Source organism: Ochotona curzoniae, unplaced genomic scaffold (genome assembly GCF_017591425.1).
Source record: "Ochotona curzoniae isolate NIBS_2020 unplaced genomic scaffold, NIBS_Ocur_1.0 scaffold_2587, whole genome shotgun sequence".
In the NCBI taxonomy this organism is placed as follows: Eukaryota; Metazoa; Chordata; class Mammalia; order Lagomorpha; family Ochotonidae; genus Ochotona; species Ochotona curzoniae.
The window spans coordinates 29,513,963-29,536,880 of NW_024467096.1; the positions used below are offsets into that span (position 1 = coordinate 29,513,963).

The window sequence follows — 22,918 nt, forward strand, 5'->3', positions numbered from 1 at the left end:
ATGTTTATTGTCACTGCTGGTGAAGCGGGTGATTCTGTGAAGCGGAGATTCTGCCACATGTTGTTCATGATGCCCAAAGTAGACCCCCTCACCCCTCCAAACTCAGAATTGTCCAGCCCCAAAGGTAGGTGATGCCAAGTCTTACAAACTCCACTTCTGCAATATGATAGCTGCTGGTTGATTATGTGCAAGTGTATGACATAGAATCAGAAATGTGTGAAATCTTCCCTAAGTTACAAAGTTTACACCAAACTGTTTGAAGGAAACAGTCTTGATAGTCTTGCTGTGAATTTGATAAAAGGTTTATTTAACTTTGTGTCTAAGTTGGCAGTGACATTTTAATTACACACAACATTTTGCACCTTATAGATTTTTTGGTTACATAGACATTGGTATGTCCAAAAGTTGTTTGATTTTTGAGTAAATAAGTTAGTATAGAAATCTTCTGGAGTTGTGTTTTTGAAAGAAAATACTGAGTAAATAATATCAACCTCAGAGGAATCATCCAGAAAAACTATGAAAGGGAGAGCAAAAAGCTTCAGTTCATATTTTTGGCTGTGTCCAAAGTTGCCATTCTTTTCCTTTTGCAAAATTATAATCCTTGCCTAGTCTTAAGTTCCAACATGTGAACACATTAACATGTGATTATTGCTATAGGTTTTTCAGTTTGCTCAAAATTATGAACTGTAAGTGGAATGAAGCAGCATTTCCAGTCGACAAATGGATCTACAGGCAATGCGACATCTCTTAAATTAAGCTTGTGACAATTAAACCAGTAAACTGTAGCAATGAGAAAACTGTTGACAAAGTACAACCACGGGATGTTCAGATCTATATAGGCTGGTATCTGTACTTTAAGTAAAAGGATGATTCCTTGAAGTAAGACAAATGGTAGCCAGGTCCCGAGAAAACAGACAAGGAGCTTAGGCAAGAGCGTTTTCTTAGAGTTCACATTATAACTAGAGTGGGATAAAAAAGGAAAATACAGGATGGTCTCATTCCTGTAGGAAGTTATTCTAATAGCCTGCACCAAGGTGATGACCTCTGACCAAGAGGTTATAAAGGCCGCAAGCACAACCAGCATCATGGCAAACGATAACCAGTAGCTCTGACTGCTGATGTAGAAAGGACACTGGTAAGAAAATCCTTTCTGTGTCTTTAGGCTGCGGTAGATGGACGGCTCTCCCAAAACGTAAGCCAGGACTGCAGTCCAAGTTATAACTACTATAAAGAAATAAAGCAACTTTTGACATCTAAATGACAGCGTGGTGGTTTTAGAAAAATGTAGCCAATAGTCTATGCAAACTGTCAGGAAAACTGGGTAATGCAAAAAGCCATAAGCAAAGGAAACAATTTGAGTAAACAGGCAGATGTGGTACTTAGTAAACCGAATGCCCAAAAGTACAAAATCCCTGAAATAGGATATAATGGAAATGTTTATCAAAAGTAGAAGGTCAACAAGTGCTAGAGAAATACAAAAACATCCCAGAAGGTTTTCTTGGGTGGTTTTTCTTCTCATTGCTAGTGTGAGGGTGTTCAACAGTATTTTCCCCAGTATGATCAAGAAGAGCAGACAGTTCGCTTCCAGGGGCTGGTGTGTGTGATGTAACTGGTACAGAGCAGAGCAGTTTCCTGAAGAAAGAGCAGTCATGTTTAGCTGAATCTCAGGACGTCATGCTGAAATCCATGTGACAAAACGGCTTCACTTTATTTCCCATCCCTGCAAAACAAACAAACAAAAACAAACTATTGATGTTATTTGAATCTGTCTCTAAAAAGTGTACAAAGCACACCTCCACCTCATCAGTGTAATTTAATGCAGTCATTTCCCTAACCAACTGAAGATAGAAATAGGAATTTTATTTCTAAGAATGCCTAGAGAATACAGGTCATGATGAATTAGTATATATACTCAGGTCATTTTAAGACCTGGATAGTCTAAAGCCCTTACATCTTTAAGCTGAAAGGTTACGTATCAGTTACTAACTTCTTTCTAAGGCTTAATTCACAAAAGAGGTGAGAGAAATTAAAGCCAAAAACACATGCTGACAGTCATGCTCTGGTCATTGCTGATACATACACAGCCATTAAAAATATTCCTATGATAGGAGTAAATCTACATTTACACTGTTTTCTGCACTTAAGTTTTAAGCTTTGTGGTTTTCATATGTGTTTTAAAGATGTGATAAATGTCTACAGTTTGTGAAATGCAGGTTTCAAAATCATACAGCAATATGTTAGAAAAACACATATATGCATTTCTGTGTGGTGGTGTTATATTTGTAGATCTGTTTTTCCAAACTTTGTCTTGAGCCTAAAAAGGTGAAAGCGCTGAGTTTGCCTAGGAGCAGATCACTGAGAGTGAAACGGGTCCCAAGGGAGCAGCACGGGGCTGGAGGGTGCAGCAAGCCCTGGTGATCCATCAGGTGCTCTCAGCCCTACTGCTACTTTAAAGAGCTGTTTCAGGGATAAGGAAACAGAATGAGGTCCGTCCTCCTCCCGCTAAAAATGAAGAAGGTCAATGCTGAGTTAAAATGGGGGGGTGAGTTAGGGAAATGGTGTGGGCTCATATTCGTAGAGATCTGTTTTTACAAGTATCTTTAAGACAAAAGTAAAAAAGAATGGTCTAGGGCCCGGCGCGATGGTGCAGTGGTTTAAGGTCCTCGCCTTGCACGCCCGGGATCCCATATGGGCGCTGGTTCTAATCCTGGCAGCCCCGCTTCCCATCCAGCTCCCTGCCTGTGGCCCGGGAAAGCAGTTGAGGACAGCCCAAAGCTTTGGGACCCTGCACACGCGAGGGAGACCCGGAAGAGGCTCCTGGCTTTGGATTGGCTCAGCCCCAGCTGTTGTGGCCAACTGGGGAGTGAATCATTGGACGGAAGATCTTCCTCTCTGTCTCTCATCCTCTCTGTGTATCCACCTTTCCAATTCAAATAAAATAAATCTTTAAAAAAAAAAAAAAGAATGGTCTATATGTCAGATGATGTATAACATTGAGTTCTATCCAAAAACAGAAATCTAAGTTAGGAAAGCTATGTTGGTTGGCCCCACACAGAAGGCGGTTCCCACTCCGCTGCTTTATTGACTCCCAGGAGAAGCTGGCTGGGGGGGGGGCAGAAAAGCAGGGTGCCCTAGAGGAGGACCCCAGTGTCGGCCAGGGCTCAGGGAAAGCCTGCTGGCTTCAGACAAGAAGCAGCAGGCCAAGAAACCCTCAGATTAGACAGACAAATCTGAAATGGAATATAGAAGAAGCTCATCGAGGTGGAAGGACAAAAAGCCCAGCATCGAAATAAAATGGCAAGATGGTGTGGTTCTTTATGATGGTCCCTGAATCCCTTACAGAAACTAGGCAGTGTGCTCCTAGATGAGGCAGATGGTACAGCCCATAACCCACACAACCCTTTCAGTGTTTTGTTCTCTAAACTGGTTCCTGTTCCAGATCTTCCCTTGACTAGCTTCCAGCAACCACAGGAATTTGTGGGTTTTTAGACATGATCCTTGTGCTGCATGATGCTTTGAACCACTTAGGAAGGGACTCATGAGCCCCACATTTAACCTAAGTTATCTTGGATGTGTTTTGCCTGGCCGTGCCTGGCTCAGACTGGAAGCATTAGCGGAGCCGTGAGTCTCCAGTGACACAACCCTGCTTCTCTGTTCAGAACAGAAACGAGCAACATACTACACTCACTCGCTTGACTGATGATCTTCCTCTTTGGCTTGGGTTTCACTGCCATTGATTATGTTATCTTTGGCTCCATGCCTTTCATTCTGCCGCACCAAATGTCACGTTAGGAAATTCTGTGTGAAAGAAACCAAAAAAAATGGCCATCACTACCAGCCGTAACTGGCTCCAGATGCCTGCTCGGAAAAACTCATTGCAACTAATAATAGCTCCTTATATAGGATTCTGAGGTTTTTTTCAGCCAGAGAAAAAGGATACTCCAGCTGAAAATTTACCATGGGTCGGCACTGTGGCACAGCAGGTTAAGTTGCCATGTCAGACACTTGTTTCCTGTATCCAAGTCCCAGCTGCTGTGCTTCCGGCCTGGCTTCCTGCTAATGCGTCCTGGGAAGCAACAGCAGATGACACAAATGCATGTATTCCTGCCGCCCATCTGGCAGACCAAATGGACGTCTATACTTCTGGCTTTCACCTGGCTTACCCCTGACTGTTGCAGGCACTGAGGAAATGAACCAGCAGATGGAAGAGACTACTTTTTTTTTTTTAATTTGAATTTGAGTCCCATGGTACAGTTCCATAGGGTCTGAGATTTCCTTTCCTCCTCCCCAAATTCCCACCTCCCCGACTGATTTTTCCCCATATTATTACAATAGTTTAGTTCTTCATAAGCAGGCATAAGTCCATCAGTCTATTATTTGTGTCCTGACATTGCTGGTACAGACAATGCCAGACAGTCCAGCATCCTATTGTTAAAATATATATCCAACAGTTTCATTGGGAGTCCATCTTTGATTTGGAAGTAGAGATGCATACTGCATTGTATTTCACATTTGGCTATGATCGTCTGTCTCTATTACACCATTCCCTTAAATAAGAAGTCATGTAACAAAGTCAACAACAGGAATGTAGTTAAAACAAAAAATTTATAGCACCACGGAGTTGAACAACATGTTACTGAATAACTAATGAGATACCACTCTTGAAGTTAGGGAGTTCACTTCCCAAATGGCTGCCATGACCAGAACTGAGCCAATCTGAAGCTGGGAGCCAGGAGCTTCTAGGTCTCCCACATAGTTGCAGAGACCCAAGGACTTGGGCCACCCTGGGCTGCTGTCCCAGGCAGGCCAAAAGCAGAGAGCTGGATTAGAAGTAGAGCAGCCGTTATAGGAACCGGCACCCATATGGGACGCCAGTGCCACGGGGCAGCGGATTGGCCTGAGTCTAACACAGCACCATCTAAAGAAACCTTACTTTACACTGTGGCTTCAGGACACTTTGACAGTTGCATAAGTAACATTTAATTGAAAATTACTGTATCTTTCCCAATTAAAAAACCAGAATGAAGTTGGTGCTAACTGGTGGCCAGTTGTCCCCAGAGACTTAAGCAGTTGTTTGTATAGTAAGTCATGTGAGTGAACGAGCCTGGTAATACATACACAAAAGGGCGTGGTTTAGTATGATAGCACAAGACTGATGTGTGTCACCTTTCCCTCAGTTCCAGGTAATGCAGCATGGAAAGACAGCCCCTCTGTTTTGGGAGCAGGGAGGGATTGAGTCTGGAAGCACAGCCCCTGTCCCTGGGTCTGTTTGTGTGAACTGTCTCTGGAGCCTCCTTAGCTAGGTGGCGAAGGTACTGCTCCACCACCACACCCTTGGCTTGCAGCAGACAACACAGCAGGACTCCATGTGGTGGGTAGTAAGTGGGGCAGGGAGCGGAACTTAACTTTCTTGGAAGCTCAGAGCCAAGGTCAGCACTGTGAGGCTCAGCACCTTCAAAAGCCCAAAGGTGTCTGCCGACAAGCCACCACTCCTTGAGAGCTGTGCGAGGCAGGCCGGAGTCCTCACGGGATGGACTCCTTGTGGCAGTCTCACGTGGGCCTGCTGTGCCCCACTGATTGCATAGGGCCTGACGACGGAGAACCAAGCGTGACCCAGCCTACCGTCCGTCTCAGTGGAGAGGAGCCATGTTTACTACTCTTCTAACCTTGTGCAGACAGCAAAGAACAATGGAACTATGACTCGGTACCCGGTGCTGAGCTGACAAACGCCCATCACTGGGCAGGTCCTCATGCCCTGTCCCCAGGTCAGTGCCAGCCTCTCTTCATGCCTTTGTGGCTACAGTAGTGCCATGACCCCAACTGAGTGGATTTGCATTGCAGCTCTTTATTCTAATCCATGTTTGCTGTTCAGAGTAGGTTACTGGATCCAGCTGAGATCTGCCATTGACCTATCGGTAACTACGGCAATAGGTGCTTGGGCCTATCCCACCACTGAACAGATTCTTAAAGGCACGAGTTACCACTTTTGGAAACCCAGTTCATTTTAAGCAGCACAGAACTGGATTTGGGACAAATCTGGGCTCGGAATCACTGACAAAGAGATGATTATTTTTAAAAATCAAATCGGGCCCAGCGCAGTAGCCCAGTGGCTAAAGTCCTCGCCTTGCATGCACCGGGGTCCTGTATAGGCACCAGTTGCTCCAGCTCCCTGCTTGTGGGCCGGGAAAGCACTCAAAGACGGCCCAAAGCCTTGGGACCTGCACCTGCGTGGGAAACCTGGAAGAAGCTCCTGGCTCCAGACTTTGGTTCAGCTTCAGCTCCAGCCATTGTGGCCACATGGGGAGTGAACCAGCAGATGGAAGCTCTTTCTGCCTCTCCTCTCTGTAATCTGACTTTCCAATATTTTTTTTAAAGCAGTTCAGCATGCTTTTAGACATGTGGGGTTGATCTGCCTCAGGACACCAGCATCCTGTACACAAGTGCCTGGAATTGAGTGCCACCACTTGTGCTCCAGCTTCCCGCTGCTGTGGCTGAGACGCAGGAAGGCCTACCACAGTACTTAGGTACTGCCCGAGCCCTGGCTGTTGGGGGCTTTTGAAGAGTAACCCAGCAGATAGAAGATGTCTCTCTCCTTGTGTCTCTGCCTTTCAAATACTTAAAAATAATAATAAAAATATAACACAGAGGAGAAAGAAGAATCGAATGAAGAAAGCTTATGAGAACTTGGAGGCATGACAAACTAAGTAAAATATCTGAATTATTGGAATTCATGAGAATTCCAAAGTGAAGGAAAACATTCAAATAAAACAGAAAATACTCAAATATGCAAAAAAAAAAATATTCAGCATAGTGAAGTCAGAGGTCACTGGCAGATCCAGCTCAGCCAAGTCTAACCCCCAGAAGGTCTAACCAAGCTTTCCCAGGTTAGCCCAAACAAGATTCTCAGAGCTGAAGGAGAAAAGACACAGCACGTGAGAGTGTGGGGCGTGGACATCAAAGCAGGAACCTTAGCAGCGGGGGCGGGGGAGGCTTCACAGCGCCAAAGGGGCGGAGCTGCTAGTGAATGGTAATGTACACAGAAATGATATCCAAGGGAAGAGGTAAAGACATTCTAAACAAACGACGAAAGACTTGTTTTACCTGAAATGCTAAAGGAAGTTACTGAAGAAGAAAGGCAGAAAATTCACTGGTAGAATTATCACGTAAACCCATACTTCTCTAGTATTATAACCATGATGTACAAAGCATGAAGCATTTATGTCTTTAGTATGAGGACAAAAAAAAAATCCCCAAATGACATGTACATGTTAAGCCTTGGGACCTTGCACCCATATGGGAGACCCAGAAGAGGCTCCTGGCATTGGCTTTAGCCATTGAGGCCACTTGAGGAGTGAACCAGTGGACAGAAGATCTTTCTGTCTGTCTCTCTCTGTAAATTTGACTTTTCAATAAAGAAAAATTAAATCTTTTTTTAAAAAATGAGCAAATTTAGATTGAAAAAGAACATGCTTCAACATAATAAAGGCTATGTGTAATAAGTCAACAACTAACCTCATACTGTGTGGGGACAAACTGATCGCTTTCCAAAATGTGGAACCAGACAGGGTACCTGTTAGAACCACTTCTATCCAATATGATAAGGGATTCCTACCAGAGCATCCTCTGTGGTGAGGGGAACGTCAAACCATCAGTGCCCACAGGTGACAGGATGTGAGGGTGATTTTATAAACAAAGTCTCCAAGACTCCACCGAAACACTTTCAGAATTAAAAAATTCAGCAAAGTTGCAGGATACAAAGTTATGATACAAAAATCAGTAGTGTTTTACACATTAGTAGTGAGTTGCCACAAAATGAAATTCAGAAAACCCCATGTCCAAATGCCATGTATACACACACAAAGCAAAACTACAAAACAGTGGTGACAGAAACTGAAGGTGGCACAAATGGGAAAATGTGTGGTGTCCATGCAGGGGAAACTGTTAAAACGTGCATGCCAGCCAAAGCAATTCAGATTCAGTGCAACCCCTATGAAAATACCAGATGTATCCCATAGAACTAGGAGAAAATTCACTAAACTCTGTATGGCCCCATAAAAAATCTCCCATGAGATGGAATAATCTTGAACAAAAAAAGAACAAAACAAGAAGCCAAACGCTCCCTGACTTTAAGTGTCTCATAAAACATGGGATCAAGGGTGTGGCAATGTGGCGTCAGCAGCTGTCTGTGATGTTGGCATTACTGGAATGCCAGCCCAAACCCTGGCTTCTCTACGCCCCATCACCCTTCCTACTAATGCACCCAGGAATGTAGAGAAAGATGGCCAAGCACTTGAGACTGTCACCCATATGGGAGACCTGGATGGAATGCCTGGGTTCTTACATGCAGCTAACTCTCACACCCTAGTCCTCTTTTCGTGGTAAGTTTACTGCAAGCCAAAATGCCAGACTCAAAAGAGGTGCTTAGGAGGTCCTTTATTGGCAGGATGGGGGCTGCCAGGGTAGGGGAAGGGGCAAGATGGAGGATGGGGGAAGAGCCAAGTAAAAGGGGAGGAGGAACGGGCACACATGGAGGCTCATTTAGACAACCCAGGTGAACCTGCAAAGTGTGGGGGCCATGGGGAATTTTGGGAGGGGCTGTGGGCAGGCCTCAAGGAATTGGTGACTGAGATTGTCACAGGTGACTCTGTGGGCGGGGACTAGGGGAGGGGCCGCGAAACACTGGGGCAGGGTTACATCTCATTGGTGGATAACCAGAACCGTACGAAAGTAATAGTACAAAGTCAAAATGGCTGAAGCCTGCAGGGCCCACATTCGAGTCCCTCCTCCCACCTGCTACCTAGGCCTGACCTGAGAGTATGACTATTTGAGGAGGGAACGAGTGGATGGAAGATACTTCCTCCTTACCACCCTCCTTTGCTTTGCAAATAACTAAGTCTATAAATACATAAAACATATCACAAAGCAATTAAACAGTATGGCAATGGAACAGGGAAGAGGCCCTAGATCACATGTATTTACAGCCACTGAACCTTTGATAAAGACACTAAGGAACATACGCCAGAAACAGGACAGCTTTTTCAACAAATGCTTCTGGGAAAATGGATATCCACAAGCGGAAAAGTGAAACTAGCACTCAGTCCCAATCGTACGTAAGAAAACGATCAAGGCCCTAACATAAAACTTCAACCCACTAAAAGTAAACACAGGGCAGACTGCTGGAATGGCAAGGATTTTTTTTTTTTTTTATCAGACCCCAAAAGCAAGGGAAACAGCAAAACTAGACAAATGAAATGTCATTCAATTTGAAAGCTGCTGCATAGCGAGGGACATACCAATATGCAGGAATAATGTAAGAACAAGAATAACTGACAAGGGGTTATTAACAGGAATATGTAAGGATGTCAACAACCTCTTTCTCCCAAACAATTCACAGCAAAAAAAAAAAAAACACAAAACAAAACAAAACAAAACAAAAAAACCAAGCATCTGGTGTTTGATGCAGTGGTGAAAACCCTGCTTAAGGGCCTGGCGTGATAGCGTAGTGGTTAACGTCCTCGCCTTGCACGCGCCAGGATCCCGTACGGGCGCTGGTTCTAGTCCCGGCAGCCCCACTTCCCATCCAGCTCCCTGCTTGTGGCCTGGGAAGGCAGTTGAGGACAGCCCAAAGCCTTGGGACACTGCACCTGCATGGGAGACCCAGAGCAGGCTCCTGGCTCCTGGCTTTGGATTGGTGCAGCTCCAACCGTAGCAGCCACTTGGGGATGGACCAATGGATGGAGGATCTTTCTCTCTGTCTCTCCTACTCTCTGTGTGTTGACTTTCCAGTAAAAATAAATCTTAAAAAAAAGTGTCCAGTTCAAGTCCTGTATATTTTTTAGATTTATTTATGTTTATTGGGAAGACAGATTTAGAGAGAAGGAGAGACAGACAAAAATTCTCCATCTGCTGGTTCTCTCTCCAAGTGGCTGCAATGGCCAGAGCGTAGCCAGGAGCCAGGAGCCTCTTCCAGGTCTCCTATGTGGGGGCACGGTCCCAAGGATTTGTGCCATCCTCAACTGTTTTCCCAGGCCACAAGCAGGGGCTGGGTGGGAGGGAAGTAGAGCAGCTGGAAAGTGAACTAAAACCCATATGGAATGCTGGCACTTGCAAGAAGAGGATTAGTCAGTTAAGCTATTGTGCTAGTCCCGCGTCCTGGCTATTCTCCCAACCCACTTTCCTGCTGTCCACCTTGGGATGCCACCAATAATAGCTGAAATAACTGGGCCCCTGCCACCCACGTGGAAGACCTGTGTTAAGTTCCAGGTTCCTGGCTTCAGTCTGAGAGTAAACCAGCAAACGGACAATTGAGAGTAAACCAGCAATTTGAGAGTAAACCAACAAATGGAATATAGCTTGCCTTCTGTTGTTGTCACTTTTTAAAAAATGAAAGTGAGAAGATACGGTTTTAGATGGCCACATCCCATGGCACAGTGAGTGCGAAGTCCTGGCTCTGCTTCAGATAGCAGCTTCCTACATTTTTTACAAGACACCCAAAGACCCACAGGTACAGGACCAGGGCTATAATGAGGCATCAGCTGACTTCTGAGATTAGTCTCTTGTCAAATAGATGAAGACAGTGTTGGCCAGCCCTGTGGAAAGGGTGGGAGTGGAAATCAGCACAGCCACTGTGGAAGACAACGTGGAGGGTGCTAAACTCGGAACTTGGAAGCGACCAAGCAAGATCTCTAAGGGAAATGATGTCAGTCAGACAGAGGGTGGTGTGCGTAACTATTTAGAAGAGCCCAGCAAGGGAAACAAAATAAAATGCAAATATAGACACTCTGGACCATTACCCAGTGATGAAAGGATGAGATGTTGCTAGCAACGCACAAATTGAACCAGAGGTCATTATATTAAGTCATTATATTAAGCACAGAAAAACAGGTGCCATCCCTAGCTGGAATCCAAAAAATTCCACTTCATAGAATTCAAGGATGGAATTGTGGATTTTGCAGACCTTTTTAAAAATCCTTAGAACAATCATGAAAGGTATAATTTTTCAGCAGGTAGGACCAGGTTTGGGACTACTGAGTCACATGTTGAATGCTGTTGAAGTTCAACCTCAGGTCTGATTAGAAGCCATCAGGAACTTACAAATTGCTAGGCAGTTACACAAATAAAGACTTTGGTTTTTGCTTAAGGTTTGATTGTCCTGTATCACAAGTTCCTTCATTGGAGAGGCAGAATTTGAGAGAGAACCTTCCATCTTCGGGTGTGCTCCCCTTATACTCTTTGTTTCCCAAATAGCTGCAGTGGCCACAGGTGGACTGGTCTGAAGCCAGGAACTGCTCCCAGGTCTTCCATGTGGTTGTAGGGAACCAAGCACTTGGGCAAAATTCTGCTGCTTTCCCAGTGGAACAGCTAGATTGGAACCAGTGCCCATGTGGCATGCAGTACTGCAGGCAGCAGCTTGACATGCCATGCCGTGGTGCTAGTGCTGAAAAGCAGCTTTTTAAAATGAGCTGTAACCTTGGCTCCCTCTCACATTACCACTAAGTAACAGTAACCTCTTGTTCTTCTCCGGTTCTGAAATAAACAGGCCAATGGAGTTTGTGAGACTGTGAGACAATAGAGAACCAAGCCACAGTTTTAAAAATAACTAACATTGTCCCTTTCTTTCCTATACTAACTGGATCATTTGCTGACAATTAGAAAACATTTTACTCTTATGAAGTGCTCTGGTTAGCAAGGGAGTAAGAAATGGCCGCCCGTGTACTGCACGGAGCAGGCAGAGATGACGCACAGCCCGCAGTGCACTGCACGGGGCAGAGATGACACACAGCTACGAAAGCCAGAGGCGACACAAAAATGCACACCACCCCCAGGAGGTAAATGGCCAAGGTTGGAACCTGAACTAACCTATGGATTCTGCCACTTAAGTCTAAGCCAGTGGCACCCTGGGAATGGCAAACCACATCCGGATGGCAGTGAGCTCCACAGGACAAGCAGCTTGCTACTTCAATAAACTGCATCAACAACACAAGACTGAGATTTATGATGTAACAACTGGACATGGGCACTTGGTATAGATATATTTATAGATTAGGAAACTGCCTTAAAATCACACAACATCTGCTTTGTGAGGACAGAGAGCACATCGGTTACTGGCTATTGTATTTGTATGTTTGAAATGCTTTGAAAAAGGCTTGGGCCAGGCAGAAACCATGAGTTTCACCTAGTCTCCCATTTGGGCACAAGGGCCTAACATTTTGGGCCATCCTCCACTACCTTCTCAGACAATTAGCAAAGAGCTGGATTGGAACTAAAACAGCCAGGATCTGGCCAGTGACCATTTGAAATGCCAGCAAAACAGGCTGAGGTTTGACTGGTCACGCCACAGTGCCAGCCCCAGTTTGGACATTTTTATAGCTTCGTTTTAGATGGCACAGACCTCCAAAGGCACAAGAGTGGTGATGACTGAATATCTTGTTGCACAAAGTATGAAGTGAGGATGGCCCAAAGCCTCGGGATCCTGCACCTGTGTGGGACACCCGGAGGCGGCCTCTGGTTCCTGCCTTCAGATTGGCTCAGCTCTGGCCCCTGTGGCCACTCGGGGAATGAACCAGCAGACAGAAGATCCTTCTGTGTGTTTCTCCTTCTCTCTGTAAATCTGCTTTTCTTATAAAAATAAATAGCGGCCGGTTATGTATATAAACTAAAATTGAAATGTCAATGAAGTAGTTACAGGATGTGGTTAAGAACTTGCATTTTTTTTTAACATACTGGTTACTCAATACCATGTCAATTAATTCCATAATGTTGTAAATTGTTGTTGATGTTATGTAGGTGCTTTTAATTGATCGGGATGATATTCTGCCAGCTCTGCCTTCAGACCAGAGATGGTCTCCCCAAGAAACCGTTGAATTTACCTGCACAATAAGATGCTGGACTCTATGCTTGGTATATGCTTGCAATGAAAGAATTTTGACTTGGAGAAGAATTGGAGCTGTAATACTGCAACAAGGTGGAGGAATCCACCATGGGGGGAGGGCATAGAGAGGGGTTGGGGGAATTCCAGAGCTTATGAAACTGTGTCACATAATGCAACATTAATAATAATAATAATAAACCTTAAACATGTCTAGTGTGATCTCGCTCGCACCCCCCAAAGGCAGCTTCTGTAGAGAATTTGTGGGCCTGTCCCTGTGACACTGCAGCACCAGCAGTCTGCACAAGATCTGGGGTTGGTGGCATGTAGAAGGACATTGTGACTCTAGAAGGTCAGCGAGCATAGGATTACAATTGATAGGATCATATTTGTGTGAGAACAGCTGAATAGAGACTTTCTGTATAACTAAATGGATATCATTTGTATGAGAACAACTGAGTTGATAGCATGTGAATGAGAACACTTGGTGGGATACACAAAACAAAAGAATTCCAAACGAGGGTATGGAAACCATTGATGGGTCCCGTAGATAAGTTCAACACCTCCTCCCTTCTCCTATGTGACCCTCAATCTATAAAAATCTGATGCCACCAATAAACTTCAGCCATTGGCCATCAAATAAATAAATAAATAAATCCACTAGGCTATTGAACTGGGCAAAAAAATTAATAAAACTTAATTTTAAAAAAAACCGAATTGTTTTCAGAGAGTAAATATGGTATCCATGTAATAAGAAGTTATTTAAAACAAAAACAAGACACAGCATTTAGGGAATCAAAGTCTTGATTATAAGCAAAACAGGAAAGAAGAAAAATCCAGTCAGAGGCCCTTTGTATTTACATAAAAAGCCCTGGAAGGAGCCTTTAGGAGTAAGTTAAAAGCATGGCTGCAAATGGCTGGGCTGAAACATCCAACAGCGAGGACCAGTTTGGGTTGAAGGCCAGTCAGGAAAAGCCACTGTCCCTGCTATGACAGGAGGTGGACTGAGTAGGACTGACTCATGGACCCACTGGTATGTGCAAACTCTGGCACTTAGAGGGGTTCTGATGGAGGAGCCTGGGCAACTCCTCTGGCAGGACACAGACCCTGCAAGTAAGCACAAGAAACATGATAGGAAACAGTCCACAACAGGCCATGGAAAGTTACCCACTGGCATACATCTGGCATGGATCAGGGGAAGACCAGGCTGAATATGTCCACGTCACCCACTGGCAAATCCAGGCACCAGAACAGTGTGGGTCGAGCCGGGTTTGGTCGCAACAAAAACTAGTGCACAATACGGAATGCCAAGGTGAGGTTGCCTGTGCCAGAAGTGACCGCAGCGCCCAACCAGCCTGCGTGAGAACAAGGAAGGGAGGGGGCGGAGCCGGCAGGGCAATAAGGGAGGGTTCCTTTGCTGGACAGCTAGTCCCACAGGAGAACATGAGCTGGGATGGGGGCAAACCAGACTAGGCAGGGCTACAACACCTGTGCGCCTCATGTGGACTAGATCAGGGAAAAGCCAGGCTGGGCTGATTATTCCTACTGGTGCAAACAAAATTAGAGTAGGTGAGGGTTGTTTGGGCTTAGCCACAGCATCAGCTGGCAGAAGCTGGCACTGGGGCCTAGTTCTGTCAAGTCAAACCACAGAACTATCTGGAGAGTGCATAATCTGGGAGTGGGAAAGGCCTGGGAAGGAATTAGTGGGCTCTTCCCTCTTGAGTTACCACTTCCAGGGGAAGGCACGATAACCAGGACAGGTGTTGGGGTGGAATGGGGTGTGGGACAGACTGGACTACTGCTACACATACTGGCAAACCAGGGTAGGGGGCGGGCCTGGTGGGGGTTATTGCGGGTCGTTCCAACTAGGCTGAAGCTCCCACTTGTTTATGTGAGGGCCGAGAATGTGCTGGGCAGAATCAGACTGGACTGTAACATCCATTGGTTCCAGTAGAAGTCGGAAGTGGAAAACAGAACCAACCCAGCGATCGCAACCACCAGCTGATCGGGGCCATGTTCTGAGCCGGGCCTTGTACCTGCTAGTACATACAAAAATCTGATCTGGGAACACCTCAGAGTTTCTTTGGAGATTTCCCCAATCGAAATGCTGGACTCAGAACTCTAACCAAGAAAAGACAGAAGACAGAACAGGTCAACCAACCATCTCAGTTATATGCTGGCAGTGAAATACGGGGCAAATGAAGACTCTATAATGGACTATGTCAATCAGTGGATTCTTCAAAGACCTCATAGTGCTTGGAGTGGCAAGATTGGCAGCAATTTATAACTGGTGAAATATCAAAACCACTTGAGCAAGAACCTCGGAGCATACCCCACATGCGGGACTTGGCGAGGGTGGGAAACTGGGTGGGCCTTCTCCCTTACTACACCCCTTTAAGCATGAAAGAAACAATATGGAAATAATAGTCCTACCCACTTTCCTATAGCCCTTGAACCTTTTTACCCTAATTAACTATGTAAAGTTGTCCAAAATATAATAAAAAAATTAAAAAAAAAAAGCATGGCTGTACAGAGGGAAGTTTGGCTGGGGGAGGACAAACGGTAATGGATGGGATGAAAACCTCTATACATACGCTCTGCCCACTATTAAAACTCTACACGGATGTTTTAAATATTCAAAATATTAAATGCAAAGAACAGAAAAAATCCTAGAGTCTAGGCCAGCACCATGGAGTAGTAGGCTGTGCTTCAGCTTAGAGTGCTGGCATCTTGAATAGGAACTGGTTCCAGTCCCGGTGGCTCCACTTCCCATCCAGCTTTCATTTTTTGGCCTGGGAAGGCAGTGGAGGCTGATCTGAGTCCTTGGACCACTGTACCATGCATAGGAGAAATGGAAGAAGCTCCTGGCTTCAGATCAGCTCGGCTCTGTGCATTGCAGCCATTGGAGGAATGAGTCCGTGGGTGTCAGGGACACAGGTACCTGGGCTATTACTTGCTGCCTCTGAGGTGCATGAGTTGGAAGCCGGAGGGGAAGTGGAAAGACTGCCCCACACTCCAATGTGGGTGACAGGCACTGCAAGCAGCAGCTCAACCTGCTGTGTTACAAAGCTTGCTTCTTCATTTTACTTTTAAAGATTTTTCAATTATTTTTAATTTTTATTTTTCATGATAAGTTCCATAGCCTCAGGATTTACTCTTCCATCCACTCCTCCACCTCCCTCTCCCCACTCTATTTCCCGTATATTATTACAAATCCTTAATTTAGAAAAATCCCAACATTGAATTCTATGCCAAGCTGAACGGGCATTTAACTGTAGATATCAACTCAAGCCACGTACTGACAAATGTCTGTCTTGTGCAAGGTTCTCAGGAAACCAGTAAAGGCATTTTTTCCAAACCAAAACAGGGAAAGATGTGGGATCCAGCAAACAGCTGAGATCGAAGGAACGGAAGCTGGGCCCCTGGTGGGAGAAGAGAATCTGGAATCTCGGTGTCCTGTCTCAGCAGGACACGCAGCCCTAAGCGAGTCCACAAGACCCAAAATCCAAACACTGCAAAGGTGCCAGAAGAAACAGCGCAAGTGCAGTGTGGGGGCCTGGAGGCGTCCTTCGCAACGGGAACACAAAACCATGTTCCAGAATGCAAAGCGAACGGTGCAGCACTGCTACAGCCATGACAGCGTTACCAGCAAATGATGATTCCCCCACCAAGAGCACAGAGCTACAGGGGCAGCACAGGCTGTGGGCACAGCAGTGGCAGGGCTCACCAGGACTGTGCCAAGGAGCGAAGTATCATCTCGCTTTTAGGAAGAGAGCAGGCAAAGCTTCAAAGTGACATGACAAATACAAGCATATAATTGTGGCACTGGAGATAATATGAGGTGAATAAAAAAAAAAAATCAGAAGCTGCCTGTGGGGGAGCGGAAAAAAGAGAGATGGCGCTACTTCCTTGCCTTGCTGGAATAAGCCCTGTGCCAATATGCCCTGTCACCCATGTGTCAGACCCTGGCTCAGCCTGGCTGCTGTGGGAATGGGGAGTAGACCAGCAGCTGGAAGGAGCTCCCTCCATGTCACAAAGAGACACAGGAACGGGGGCTGGTACAGTGGTGTAGCATGCTAATCTTCCTATAAGGTCAGCATCCTACATGGGCGCTAGATTAAGTCCTGACTTCTCCACTTCTGATCCAGCTCCCTGTTTAAGACTGGGGAAAGCAGCAGAGGATGACTCAATCACTGGGTCCCTGTAGCCATGTGGGAGACCGGAAGAAGCTCCTGGTTCTTGGCTCTGGCCCTTGCAAATATCTGGGGAGATATTTGCAGAACCAGCAGACGGAAGAACCTTCTGTCCTCTCTGTAAATCTGCCCTTCCAATAAGAATAAATCTTAAAAATAATAATATAAGGTGGAACAAAAAGAAGCAACAAGCAAAACCATGTTGTACAATTCAACTCTGGATAAAAACTGGATAGAAATACAACAAAATGTTAACAATGGCTATCCCTAAACTTTCCCACCATTGTAAACAACATTTTTAGAATGGAATAGTAATTTTTCTAATACTATTACTTTACACATTAATTAGTTCTTACTATTACTTTACACATTAATTAGTTCTTACTATTACTTTACACATTAAACAATAACATAATACTATCTTGTGGCCCATATTAAAATTACTCAATTGTTCTTTATAGTTTTTAAAAACCAAAATTTAAGATACAATTAAAATCCTACGTTTCTGTTTTAATTTAGAATAGGGTTTATTGTTTTTTTTTTTTTTAATGCTTCCTGATACTGACCATTCTTAAAAGTCTTGGCTGGTTGTCTCGTAGAACATCATCTGATTTGGATCTGTCTACCGTTTCTTCAATGTGAGATCATGACAAGACCGCCACCCAGATGATGGTCCAGTGTGTCCATCTGTCCACCGCCAGTCACACCAAGTTGCGTCACTGAGTGAGGCGGTGTTTTGTTTGCTCTGTGTCTCTATTGTTAAGGCTCACCTGTCTCTGCTATGCTAACATTTTCAGACTCTTAGATCATCCTGTTTCACGACGAAGTTCCACCAGCAGTTTTAGCATTTACTTCCCATCCTGGCCCGGGTTAGTGATCACAACAGGAGTTATGACATTTGCTTTTATGAGCTGCTAAGGTTTCTTTCTGGAAACACGGGGATGTTTCAAAAAATCTGCAGAAAATCTTTTCAAATCCATGCACACTTTTCACACAGCATGCATTTCTCAGAACTTTTTAAGATTTATTTATTTTCATTGCAAAGTCAGATATACAGAGAGGAGTAGAGACAGAGAGGAAGATCTTCCATCCCCCAAGTTCACTCCCCAAGAGGCCGCAACGGCTTGAGCCTAGCCAATCCAAAGCCAGGAGCCAGGAACTTCCTCCAGGTCTCCCATGCAGGTGCAGGGTTCCAAGGCTTTGGGCAGTCCTCAACTGCTTTCCCAGGCTCCAAGCAGGGAGCTGGATGGGAAGTGGAGCTTTGGGGATTAGATCCAGCACCCATATAGGATCCTGGTGTGTTCAAGGTGAGGACTTTAGCCACTAGGTCACTGTGCCAGTCCTCTCAGAACTTTCTGAAGGGCCCCTTCCTTCAATGCATCAATTTTAACAATGTGCACCAAAAACCAAAACCAAAAGTTCATCTTTTAGTTCCACTGGGAGCTTTCTGAAGCACGCTTGATCATGATTCATCTTTACTTCATGTATTATAATCCACTCAGCATCAATTTTTTTAAGTTGTAAACTTTCCTCAGTGTGCTGTGTGCTTGACTGCTGTGTCTTCTTGACCAACATTCTGACACGAAGCACTTGCCTCCTTTTGGCTACCTCATGCTTCTGTGGACCCAAAGTTATTCTTTCAAGAAGCCTTAGTTCCTTTTGGGAACTGGACATGGGGCACATGGTCCTGCTGGGGTAACACTGAGTCTAGATCTTTTTTTTTTTTCTTAAAGATATATTTTATTTTTATTGCAAAGTCAGAAATACAGAGAGGAGGAAAGAGAGAGGAAGAGCTTCCGTCTGATGATTCACTTTGCAATAAAAGTAAAATATATGCTTTCCCAGGCCACAAGCAGGGAGCTGGATGGGAAGTGGGGCTGCTGGGATTAGAATTGGCACTCCTGGGATCCTGGTGTGTTCAAGGCAAGGACTTTAGCTGCTAGGGTACCGTGCTGTGCCGAAGTGTAGACCTTAATGAGGGTTTGCAAAGGCACCCAGACTTCTTACTACTTTTTCCATTCTAAAGCTAACATCACAGAGTTCTTCTCACTCCAGCCCATTCCAAATTGGTTTCCTCCTCCCACAGTGAGAACCTGCATTCAAATTAACTTATTTTATGATGCATTTGTTCTAACTACCACACATGGAAACAGTTCTTGCCAATAACTCCCCACGTTAACTGAAGTTTACCAGTTCTTTCCACTCTCTGACCCTGGACTATGGCCCATGGAAGGTGCACAGTCTGATGCGTCAGGTTAAAAAGTGACCTAAGGGGCCCGGCGCGGTGGCGCAAGTGGTTAAAGGTCCTCGCCTTGCACGCCCGGGATCCCATATGGGCGCCGGTTCTAATCCCGGCAGCCCCGCTTCCCTTCCAGCTCCCTGCCCGTGGCCTGGGAAAGCAGTCGAGGATGGCCCAAAAGCTTTGGTAACCTGCACCCGCGTGGGAGACCCGGAAGGGGCTCCTGGCTTCGGATCGGCATAGCATCGGCCCGTTGCGCTCACTTGGGGAGTGAATCATTGGACGGAAGATCTTTCTCTCTGTCTCTCCTCTCTGTATATCCGCCTTTCCAATGAAGAAATAATAAAAATAAATCTTTAAAAAAAAAAAAAAAAGTGACCTAAGGGACCAGCACTGTGGCTTAGTGGGTTAAGTGCTGACTCCCCATTTGGGAGCCATTTTAGTCCCAGTTGCTCTACTTCCAATTCAGCTCCCTGCTTATGGCCTGGGAAAGCATGGAGGATGGCCCAAATCTTTGGCGCCCTGCACCCGCATTGGAGTTCTGGAAGAAGTTCTTGGCTCCCAACTTTGACCTGGCACAGCCTTGGTTACTGTGGCCACAGGGGAGTGAACAAACAGATGGAAGCTCTCTCTCCTTCAAATAAATAAACATTTTTGAGAGTTACCTGAATTACGTATTTTTCCCCTTGTGGATCATATAATCAATTTGATATATAGTTTGAATCTTTTTTTGTGTGGAAATTACACGATTTATTTTCAATTTAATTTGAATTTCATGTAATAAGTAGAATCGGAATTATTTTTACATGGAGACCTTACCAAACGTGCCTCCATGTCAGCCCCCTAAGTGCAAGATCTTACTCTGTGTTCTATATTGTTCTAATTTTTTCAGTATATGTGCTGCTGAAGTGAGCACCTACTCCGTATTCTAAACCCTACTGTTGCTGAGTAGTCAACATTAACTGTTGTTCCTTAGAGGTGTAGCAGACACTGACAGTTGCTCTCCGCATTTCTGTTCCTTCTTTTTCCTGTGCACCTGACTGATGCATATTTCCTAGGCTCCCTTGCAAGTGGCAAGGCCATCTAGCCAATGGAACGCAAGCAGGGATGATCTGAAACCTTCTTGGGTCATGCTCATTCCCCACCCCATGGGGGCCACCTCGGCAACTCCACCACCACGTGGGGAGCTGCCACTTGCTGGCCTGAAATACGCACTCTGCACTGGCACAGGAGCGAAGTGAGCTTGGGTGAGATCTGAGATATTTGGAGGCCTGTCTATATAGAACTGAAGCCCCAGCAGATTAAGAAAAGTTCTCGCTGGTTCTTTTAAAAAATCCTATCCCTCCCCTCTTGCTTTGCATGCCTCTGCTTTGCAGTTCATAATTTGTAATACTTACGTATTTTCATTCCTCAAGAATTCTAAACGGACTTATTCTACAATCTTTTCCATGTTTTCCGTTTTCTACAAGTCTTAAGCATTCATTTCATTCAAAGAACATTTATGTCTTGCTTGCTAAATAGTTTTTAAACTTTTACGTAACTTCAAATTTTGGTTTGCAAGTTCGCCATACCAGAGAGTTTGGGTCTCAGTTTTCCCGTCTCTGTTTGCTTCCTTCCCTACGTAGTTTCACCTGGGCTTTTGTGACATTTTCCAAACCAGTGTATTTTTGTGCTTGGGTCAGCTGTGCCCTAGACCCTGGCTTTGTTGTTGCTCCCAAAGCTTTGTTTCCAGCACTACAAAAGTCTGTTCTCCAAGGTGGAGGAATCTACCATGGGGGAAGGGTACGGGGAGGGGTTGGGGGATTTCCTGAGCCTATGAAACTGTGTTACATAATGCAATGTAATGCAATTTATATATATATATGTGGAGAGCGGAGCCGCACCTCAAAGATGGTTCTTGTTGACCATTGCTTCATGGCACAAAGGTGGTAAACAGGTTTTGGGAAGTTACTAAGGATTGGGCCGAGCACGCAGGGAAACTACGTGACCTAAGTCATGATTGGTGTGCTTACCACATGATGTGAGGAACTGTGTATGGATTGGTTTGTGTAATGTAAAAAGGTCTGGGTGAAAAATAGTTAATGAGGAGATTCCACCAGGCTCACTGCTAGAGCTAGAGCTATCGCTATCACTTCAAGGCTATTGCTAGCTAGCACTAGGCTGCTTTTGCTTTACTGTAATAAATCTTACAAGTGCTGTAACTGCTTTCACTTTGACACAACGCTTGAAGTCTTACCCAATAAACTTTTTTAAGAATCTTTACCATATCGGGGTCTTGCTCGCGGGACGAGGGACCCCGATATATATATATATATATATACATATATATATATGTAAAACAAAGCAAAAAAAAACAACAACAACAACAACAACAAAAATCTTCTCCCAGTGAAGTCCTATCGGAACGAGGGCTGTGCAGTCCCTGATGCCTAGTGGGGAGCAGTATCCCAGCTCACTGATATTAGGTTATGAGGATATTTCTGCTTCCCCCGCAGCCCAAGTGATCACAATGTGTCTTACCTGAGAGGCCTTGGGCAAGAGCTGTCTTCTTGTGCTGCAGGCAGGAGTACTCTTCCTGGGCATCCAGGATGCTGACAGCCCAACTCCAGGATGTCTATCTGCGTACCCTTTCGCATCAGAGCTGCCTTTGCAAGGTGTAACTCCTGCAGTATATCTTGACTAGCTGCCTACCCCATCTGTCCAGCTGTCCTGTGGCAAGCTTTGTCATGTCTTATGTGTACATCCTCATGCTGAACATCACTTTTAATCAAGAGTGGAAGGGGTTGCAGTAAACAGAAAAGCCAACAACAGCTGGCAAGCAGCGTTCCAGACTCCAACGACAGCTAGAGATCCAGCCGTGGCCTTGGCTTAGCTTTTGTGGCAACCAGGTGGGAGCTCAGGAGGTAAATTGCAGATTGAGACCTTCCAATCTTACTGAATAATTTGGTGCATCAATGAGGGGAAAAAGAGCAGCAGATTCCAGGGGGCGGACCAGCAGCAGGAAGGAACTCACAGCTTGGAGACTAGGCACCATCTTATGTGGTGAAGCTGAGAGTGTAGAGTTGAGGGAACAGCCTTGTTTCCGGCCCATTGCACTCAGCTGATCCCATGGGGAAGGTTGTGCCAGCTTTGTCTCCAGCAGGGTTGTGTAGTCTCCGGATCTGAAAGCCAGCAGTACAGCTTCTCCAGCAATGCCCTGCCAGGTGCCATCTTGTGTAGTGGGGCAGATAGTACGGATTTCAAGGGACAGCCTGAGTGAGCTCATTTCCGGTTAATTGCACTGAGCTGAGCCCACAGCAAAAGCAGTGGCAGCCTCGCACCCTGCATGGTTTGTTTGGTCCCCAGACATGACAGCCAGCATCCCTGGATCTATGTCAGTGCCTCACCAGGCACCATCTTGCATAGAGGGGCAGGGGCTAAAAGGTCAGGAGGAGCAGTGGTAAATCAGTAGAGCTCAGAAGCCATTTTCATGGGACCAGGCACTGTTAAACTGAACAGAGGATAGCTGAGCTGCTCAAGAGCTAAGCTGGGAACAAAATTACTTTCAGCTTAGAGCACTGAACAGGCTCCTCAGAAAAAAGCAGTTTTATCGTGACACACTACAAACTGCACCTGAAA

General features: G+C 45.3%; 1 protein-coding gene across 3 annotated transcripts in view; it reads right to left on the minus strand.

Annotated features, from left to right (window-relative positions):
• Positions 1-286: 286 nt before the first annotated feature.
• GPR160 (G protein-coupled receptor 160) overlaps positions 287-22,918 on the minus strand; it is a 42,234-nt gene continuing 19,602 nt past the window's right edge. For 2 of the 3 annotated variants that reach the window (XM_041002771.1, XM_041002770.1), the window contains exons 3-4: positions 3,680-3,798; positions 287-1,720 (exon numbers count right to left, since the gene is read on the minus strand). In XM_041002771.1, coding sequence (XP_040858705.1) covers positions 635-1,651 — 1,017 coding nt within the window. In that variant the 5' untranslated portion in view covers positions 1,652-1,720; positions 3,680-3,798 and the 3' untranslated portion in view covers positions 287-634. The remainder of the gene's footprint in view (positions 1,721-3,679; positions 3,799-22,918) is intronic. The other variant, XM_041002773.1, reaches the window with a different exon arrangement.